Below are 9,268 nucleotides of genomic sequence, written 5' to 3'. Positions count from 1 at the left end.
CACATTATAATCTAACCCTATATATATATATATATATATATATATATATATATATATATATATATATATATATATATATATATATATATATATATATATATATATACTTCTACTTCTACTTGCACTTTAAAATAACTTTAGGGAGTTGACCCAAGCATTATGGTTAACTTATGCATTTATCTACTAGCTTGAAAGAAACTTCATTTATCAAAGGCTTCTTTCAATCCCTCCTGTTGTGAAATACGAAGGATCCGAATAGACTTAAATAATATTAGCTCAATGCGGAATGGGATCAAAAATTATCAAAACGTAATAATCACAACGAAATACGAATAAAATAAATAGAATAGAGATACAGGAATTTACGTGGAAACCCAAATCGGGAAAAAACCACGGGCGGAGGAAGCCGAGAAACAATTCACTATAATTTGCAGTGTTTACAGGGATTATGAAAGAGATTACAAATAGAGTGAGAGGGCTAAAATATATATGGTGCTGTATCCGTATATATATATATATATATATATATATATATATATATATATATATATATATATATATATATATATATATATATATATATATATATATATATATTGATTGTTGGGTTATGTGTGGGTTAAATCTCTCTGGCTATTTATAGCCAAAGAGGAGAATACAAATCTAATATGAAAACAAAAATGCCGTCCAAAAAATTGCTGCGCCTCCATTCCGTCCAATTTCATTTTCAATTTCATATTAGATTACTATTCATAGTCAAACTATGAATAGTAAATGATAAGTTATGGAAATAACCCCTGAACTATTTGCCACTTGCTAATTTTGGAGGCAACTTTTCCACAATCTCCACCTTCACATCAAAATTAAGCAAGTCATGCTTTACGATTAGTCAAAACCTTTAGCTCATCAAACTCTAAAACTTCCATAAAAAACTGCAATTTTGTATAGAGAAAAATTGTTTCCGAAAAAATAAATAATACTTCCTCCACCACGAGCCTTCAGGCTCAACTGCGATCAGAAACACCCACCATGTCCAAACATAATTTGAAGCTATAGGAAGACTTTTAGTGCACATATCAGCGGGATTATAATCTGTATGAATCTTGTCCACAACACAATCACCTTTTTCAATGATATCCCGCACAAAATGATAACGAATATCAATATGCTTTGTTCGGTCATGAAACATTTGACCTTTACTCAAGAAGATAGCACTCTGGTTGTCACAGAAATCTGTGGTCACCTTTATTCTATCATCGAGTTCTCCGAATAACCCCTTCAACCAGATATCTTCCTTAACTGCTTCTGTAATCGCCATGTACTCTGCCTCGGTAGAAGACAGGGCAACTGTAGACTGTAACTGGGCTTTCCAACTAACAGCACAACCATTTAGTGTAAACACATACCCTGTAATTGATCTTCGTCTATCCAAATCTTTTCCATAATCTGAATCAACATATCCGAACACCCCAGTGTTAGATTTGCCAAAACGTAAACACATAGAAGACGTACCTCGTAAATAACGAAAAATCCACTGTACTGCTTTCCAGTGTTCTTTCCCCGGGTTTGCCATGTATCTACTAACCATGCTAACAGCATAAGCCAAATCAGGGCGTGTGCAGATCATAGCATACATTAAAGATCCAACAGCACTAGAGTATGGAACACGTGCCATGTAAGCCATATCAGTCTCATTAGTAGGACTCAAAGCGGATGATAGCTTGAAATGAGCTGCAAAAGGTGTGTTGACAGACTTTGCTTCGTGCATATTGAAGCGTCTTAGGACTTTCTCAATATAACTTTTCTGAGAAAGATGCAAGATCCTAGACTTCCTGTCACGAATAATTTCCATACCTAAAATCTTTTTGGCAGCTCCTAAGTCCTTCATTTCAAATTCAGCTTTCAACTGGTCTTTTAACTTCTGAATCTCCTTCATTTCTTTTGCTGCAATCAACATGCCATCCACGTACAAGAGTAAGTAGATCTTTGAACCATTGTCACCTTTCTTGAAATAAACGCAGCTATCATAGGTGCACCTCCTGAATTTGTGACTGGTCATGAAAAAATCGAACCTCTTGTACCATTGTCTAGGAGACTGCTTGAGGCCATAAAGAGATTTGTTCAACTTGCATACGTAGTTCTCCTTTCCAGGAACTACAAAACCTTCAGGTTGTTGCATAAAAATCTCTTCCTCAAGCTCACCATTTAGGAAAGCTCTAGTGACATCAAGTTGTTCTAACTCAAAATTGTTAGAAGCAACCAACCCCAACAATACACGAATGGAAGTATGTTTGACAACTGGGGAATAAATGTCAGTGTAATCAATACCAGGAATCTGACTGTAGCCTTTAGCTACTAACCGAGCTTTGTATCTTGGTTTATCATTTGGGTTGACAGGTTCCTTGAGCTTATAGACCCACTTGCATTTAACTGGTCTCTTCCTTTTCGGAATAGGAACTAAATTCCAAGTACTATTTTGCTGCAAGGATTCCATCTCATTTTGCATAGCGAGCATCCAATCATTTGAGTCTTCAGATTTGATAGCCTCGTCATAATTCGCAGGCTCCGTTGCGTACTCAATATTATCAGCAACAATAAAAGCATAGGCAACCAAATCAGATTCAGCATACCTCTTCGGAGGAATAATCTGTCTTCTCGGTCTATCTCTTGCAATGCTTGGAGTAGTAGCTTGTGGTTGTGAAGGTGTTGAATCTTCACCAACAACATGCTCATCCGACGAAGAAGAATCTTGATGCTGATTTGTACTCTGATTAGTGGTAGGTGAAGTAGGAAGCTCCACCTCCATTTGAGCATACTCTTTATTTGCTTCGGATGATACATCTGATGCATCTGTTCTTTTAGAAGAGTCAGCAACTGGTTGAATCATAGCAGACTCATCAAAAGTAACATCTCTTGAGATGATAATTTTCTTCAAATCAAAGCTCCATAACTTGTAACCCTTTACACCTTGATTGTACCCAAGAAAAACGCATTTGATTGCTCTTGGTTCTAGCTTCCCATTGTCAACTCGTGCATACGCTGGACATTCGAATGGTTTTAAATCTGAATAATTGGCAGGTTTACCGGACCATAACTCAAATGGAGTTTTCTTCTCGATTGCTCGTGACGGTGATCGGTTGATAACATAGCAAGCAGTCGAAGCAGCCTCCGCCCAAAAAGACTTTGGCAATTTGGAATTAGAAAGCATACACCGGACCTTCTCCGTAATGGTGCGATTCATCCTTTCAGCTACACCATTTTGTTGAGGTGAATGGACTACTGTGCGATGTCGAGTAATGCCTTCCTTTTGACAATAGACATTAAACTCTTCTGAGCAAAACTCAAGTCCATTATCCGTACGAAGATACTTTACCACCAGACCTGATTGCTTTTCAACCTGAACTTTCCAATTTCTGAAGGTATAGAAAACGTCTCCTTTATGTTTTAAGAAGAAAGACCACACCTTCCTGGAGAAATCATCAATAATAGTGAGCATATAAATAGCTCCACCTTTTGAAGCAACTCGAGCCGCTCCCCACAAATCCAAGTGAACATAATCAAGTGGTCCTTTCGTTGTATGGATGCCACTTGCAAACCTCACTCGTTTTGCCTTGCCATATACACAGTCTTCACAGAAATCCAAATCAACAATCTTTTGTTGACCAAGTAAACCTCTTCGACTCAATTCTGACATGCCTTGAAAACTCATATGGCCGAGTCGAAGGTGCCAAAGACGGGACTGATCTGGATCAGAAAGAGACTTTGAAACAACAGCAGCATCACTCGAAATTGTTTGCCCGTCAAGAAAGTAAAGATCTGAGGTTTTTCGTTTGGCTCTCAGTTTGTCGGAGCCGTCTTTGAATACCCTGAGAACTCCACCTTTACCAGCAAACTCGTATCCCCTTTTGTCAAAGGAACTGAGAGATAACAAGTTTCTTCTGAGGTCAGGAACATATCTAACATCCCCCATGGTTCGAATAACTCCGTCAAACATACGGATCCTGACTGAACCATGTCCAAGAACTGGACATGTAGTATTGTTACCCATCAACACATAGCCCTGGTTAACCTTTTCAAATGTGTAAAACCAACTTTTGTTGTGACACATATGAAAAGTACAACCAGAGTCGAGTATCCAATCACTAGTGGAATCCAGTTTATCTGAATAAACTGTCAAAAGTTCTCCAATACCTTCCACCTCAGCTACATCGGCTTCACCCGAAGTGCTAGCTTGTTTACCATTTGCTGTCGTCTTCTCTTTTTCTTTATTCTTCAACTTGAAGCATTCTTCAAGCACATGTCCCTTCTTGTGACAATAGTTGCAAAACTTTCGTTTGCCTTTTGATTTGGATCTGGTTCTGTTGGAAGATTGAGAAGTTCTACTTCTCTCTGTTGTTCTTCCTCTGGCATTCAAACCTTCGGCTTTAGCATCACTTGAACCACCACCAGTAATATGCTTCATCTTCTCTTTGGAATCCAAAGCTGTATAGACTTCATCTAAAACTAGAGTGTCACGGCTATAGATAATAGTATCACGAAAATGGCTATAGGATTCTGGCAACGACGACAGTAAGAATAAAGCCAAGTCTTCATCTTCATACTGAACATCCATATTCTCTAAGTTATTTACTAACTCTTTAAATGTGGATATATGTTCAGTTAAAGAGCCTCCTTCAATCATCTTGAGATTGAACAACCGTTGCTTCAAATGCAACTTGTTTGGTAAGCTCTTGGTCATCAACAGTTGCTCCAACTTTAGCCATAAAGAAGCCGTTGACGTTTCTTTTAGAACATCTTGCAAAACATCGTTTGACAAGTGCAAACGAATCTGGGATAAAGCCTTCAGATCTTTCATCTCCTTTTCTTCTTCGGTCCATGTATCGGGCATCTTATTGAAACCCAAAAGCGCCTTGTGTAAATCCATCTGAATGAGAATGTCTCTCATCTTTACTTGCCACAACGGAAATCGTGTGTTACGATCCAGTAGTGGAATATCGTATTTTACCGAAGACATGATTAATTACTTGATAAAATGATCCCAATGAGCTAATATTACAACCCGGATGCTCTGATACCAATTGTTGTGAAATACGAAGGATCCGAATAGACTTAAATAATATTAGCTCAATGCGGAATGGGATCAAAAATTATCAAAACGTAATAATCACAACGAAATACGAATAAAATAAATAGAATAGAGACACAGGAATTTACGTGGAAACCCAAATCGGGAAAAAACCACGGGCGGAGGAAGCCGAGAAACAATTCACTATAATTTGCAGTGTTTACAGGGATTATGAAAGAGATTACAAATAGAATGAGAGGGCTAAAATATATATGGTGGTGTATCAGTATATATATATATATATATATATATATATATATATATATATATATATATATATGTAATGTTTTACTATATATATATATTTTGATTGAGAATACAAATCTAATATGAAAACAAAAATGCCGTCCAAAAAATTGTTGTGCCTCCATTCCGTCCAATTTCATTTTCAATTTCATATTAGATTACTATTCATAGTCAATGATAAGTTACGGAAATAACCCCTGAACTATTTGCCACTTGCTAATTTTGGAGGCAACTTTTCCACACCTCCCGTTATTAACGTTTATTTCACAAATTTAGTCGACTGCTTGCAAAATGTCATCATTCCTGCAAGAGTTTGAGCACCTCATAATTCCACTTGAAACCATTAGAGATGCCACCAACAACTTCGGTGAAGACAAATTCATTGCTGAAGGTGGATATGGGAAGGTATATAGAGGCAAATTCTTACGCTCTGAGGGGGTGATCATGGGTGCTGCAAAGCGGTGGAGTCTTTCGAATAAGGAAGGAGATCCTGAGTTTCAAAGGGAAATCATGTTGCTTTCCGATAATAAACATGAAAATCTCATCTCACTCCTGGGATTCTGTTATGAGAATAACGAAAGGATCCTAGTGTATGAGTATGCACCAAATAAAAGCCTTGACTTTCATCTACAGGACCCCAACTTCACTTGGATTCAACGATTGAAGGTATGTCTGGGGGCTGCACGTGGATTGGAGTACCTTCACAATCCCCGCAGAGGCCAACGAGTCCTCCACTGTGATATCAAAAGTGCCAACATCCTCTTGGACAAGAACTGGAACGCCAAAATTGCAGATTTTGGCCTATCTAAATATGACCCTGCCACCCAAAATCGCTCCTATCTTATCACTCAAGCCAAAGGCACATATGGATATTGTGATCCGGTGTTTTCAGAGACTATGATATATACCAAAAAATCAGACGTCTACTCTTTTGGGGTGGTACTTTTTGAAGTTTTGTGCTCAAGGATGTGTATTGATTTTAGATATAATGATAACCGTCGATCCCTAATGTTTTTGGTTAAAGAATCTTCGAATGAATTAATACGAGATACGCTTCTCGATGTTACTCTAAGGCAACAAATGGCAGAGAATTCTTTTAATATGTTTGTAGCAATTGCACAGCAATGTTTGGAAACAGAGCAGACACAACGCCCAACAATGGAATTGATCGCTAGCAAGCTTGAAGCTGCACTCCAATATCAAGTATGTTTTTTTTTATTAATTCTGTATTGTTGGGAGAAAAACAACAAAAGCTATATATATATATATATATATATATATATATATATATATATATATATATATATATATATATATATATATATATACACACGTAATAACCCGTTCTAATTAATTAGAAATTATTAATCTGTTTATGCAAACAATTTGTATTTCAGTTAATAAAGGAAAATCCTGATGAAGCTATAAAAAGGTGGTCAACCGGAAAAGACGGGAACTTCGATGCTTTGCTTTTAACACTACAAGATGTATGTACAATCTTCTTAATTAATGTATAAACTTGTGCTAAAGTAAATCCACATGAAAAATATGATAGATATTTCTCCTTATGTCATTTCTAGCGACTTGCTAGTTTCGGATTTCATATTTATAATATTTAAGGTTAAAAAAAAAAATACGGAAGATATTGGTGGATAATAATGTGCCAAGAATAAGTAGTGTCCAAATGGTTTTACCTACAAAAGTTAGTAACAATATGTTGTGGGTAAATAGGGACAAAAACGTACCCAAAAAAAAAAAAAAAAAAAAACCTTTTTCTAGTAATGCGTGTGGTGGATTACTACTTACCGTATCTTCAATGAATTAAACTTTTAAGACTTTAATTGATTCACATATTATAATTTTATTTAGGGGGTGTTTGACTTATCTTTTGAGAGTCCAAAAGGACTTTTGGGAAAAGTTATAAAAAGTCAGGATTACCTGACTTTAGTCAGTTTTCCTTATATCAAAATCCCAAAAATAGCTTTTAAAATACTTTTTACCAAACATCTTTTCTCTTCTATCTTTTTTCTAAAAGTCCTTTTGGTCTCTCAAAAGATAAACCAAACACCCCCTTACTATACAACTCTAATAATTTTCTTACAATATATTGAACTTAATAGAATTCGGTGAAATATATATTTAATAGTTAAAATGTTTCCTTTTTTCCACATTCAATGGCCATTGAAATCCGTATTCATTGAATATCAACATAGCATTTCATAATGATAGAGTTTAATCCATTGAATTTCAATTAAACATGTCACCTCATTCAACTCTTCTATTAAGTTACGCATTGTAGATGCTCTTGTATGCTAGCTTCTTGGTTAAAACTATATATGTAACAGGGTTGAAGTTCTAAACATAAAATTTTCAAATCAATCATCACAAATGTTCAAATCTCTTGACCCAACTCAACTTCTTAATTTCCTGAGTATTTCTAGGCTACCATCTTTAGTTAATAAAATTGTGCTTCAAAAAAATGGTTAAATCCCATGTATACCTGCAGGCTCTTAATTTCCTGTAAATATAAATGAGATGCATAAAAGTTTTGAGGTAGAACATATCTAGATTGTGTTGGCTAAATTAATGAGATTTTTAAATAATTTTTCAACTTGCAGATCCTTGGACGTGGAACATATAGGTGGAAGCCGTTGTCAACAGCAAATAAAGTGAGCAATCGTGCTCTAAGGAAACATTACCAGAAAACTGTAATTTATTTCAGTCCTGACAAGCTTCAAGAACGAGGGGCAAGCGTTACCGAAATGTATATATGTCAAAAGGTTTTAGAAATTTTAGAGGTATGCATGCAAGTGATATATCTTCTGTCCTTCTCTCGTTGTAGCTAGCAATTTACATTAATTATTGTTTGTTTTAGCACTCTTGGCGTGGCTATCGAGTTTTTTTTGCATATATAAATCCTTTGCAAAATTGGTTAAATGTCCAAAGGAATCACTTCTTTGTATAACCCCTAATTATATTGTGTACCTATGTCGACAGAATTCTCGAGATACAACCATCAATACAACCTCTCAGGATACAACCATCAATGCTCGGGATAAAGCCATCAATAAATACTCTCGCGATACAACTATCAATGCTCGGGATAAAACCATCAATAAATACTCTCGGGATACAACCATCAATGCTCAGGATAAAGCCATCAATAAATACTCTCGGGATACAACCATCAATGCTCTGGATACAGCCATCGATACAAATGAATCGACTACTATGGACTTCAAAACACTACTGAGTTTGTGGGAGTCTCGATAAACCAAAGTTACGAATTAAAAAAAAAATGCATGCATAGAAGATACGATGTGGCTGCTCATATTTCGATTTTGGGATAATGACTTAAAGGGGTAATATATTTTTCGATTTGTACACATTTGGTCACTAAGTTTTCTTTTCGTCCGTATTTACCCTTCAACTTGTTAAACTGTACACATTCAGTCATTATAATCGGCTACTCTAGGTTAGCCGGTAAAAATGACTTAATAGGGTAATATATTTCTCACTTTGTACACATTTGGTCCTTAATATTTTTATACACATTTAATCCTTAATATTTTTTTTTTTTTGTAAAATAAGTCATTTTTGTTTTTGTACTAATTCAGTACTTATGAATGATTTTTTTAAGTTTTTTTTCTAATGACATCTTACGTAAGACAATAATTAATGAGGTGTTTAGGCTTTTAATACTTATGTCCACCGCGATCTCGACTACTTGGTTGCTTAGGTCATATGTTATGAACGTCATAACTTCTTCATACGATGTCGGGTTTTAACGATCTTTATATCAATGCGTTTTTATTTTAGTGTACTACAACTTTCATTAAGATTACTCCTGTTAGAAGGTAATATATTTTTACTTATGTTCTTTATATCCATACGTTG

At 35.6% G+C, this 9,268-nt stretch overlaps 1 protein-coding gene across 1 annotated transcript; it reads left to right on the top strand.

Annotated features, from left to right (window-relative positions):
• Nucleotides 1–5,662: 5,662 nt before the first annotated feature.
• LOC145122128 (putative serine/threonine-protein kinase PBL28) lies at nt 5,663–8,780 on the top strand. The gene is made up of 4 exons (XM_079057787.1): nt 5,663–6,574; nt 6,769–6,858; nt 7,990–8,169; nt 8,369–8,780. The coding sequence occupies exons 1-4, from the start codon at nt 5,663–5,665 to the stop codon at nt 8,642–8,644; spliced, it is 1,458 nt and encodes a 485-aa protein (XP_078913913.1). The 3' UTR covers nt 8,645–8,780.
• The last annotated feature ends 488 nt before the right edge of the window (nt 8,781–9,268 follow it).

The sequence above is a fragment of the Lactuca virosa genome, chromosome 6, assembly GCF_052849685.1.
Source record: "Lactuca virosa cultivar CGN04683 chromosome 6, Lactuca_virosa_CGN04683_v6, whole genome shotgun sequence".
Classification (NCBI taxonomy): domain Eukaryota; kingdom Viridiplantae; phylum Streptophyta; class Magnoliopsida; order Asterales; family Asteraceae; genus Lactuca; species Lactuca virosa.
The sequence above is the reverse complement of the archived record's forward strand: the minus strand, read 5'-3'. Positions and strand labels throughout refer to the sequence as shown.

Bases quoted from the DNA above. Each gene is read 5' to 3' on its own strand.
- LOC145122128 (XM_079057787.1), top strand. From the start codon at position 5,663: ATGTCATCATTCCTGCAAGAGTTTGAGCACCTCATAATTCCACTTGAA. The intron at 6,859-7,989 runs GTATGTACAATC...TTCAACTTGCAG, and splicing joins TGCTTTTAACACTACAAGAT to ATCCTTGGACGTGGAACATA. The intron at 8,170-8,368 runs GTATGCATGCAA...CTATGTCGACAG, and splicing joins AGGTTTTAGAAATTTTAGAG to AATTCTCGAGATACAACCAT.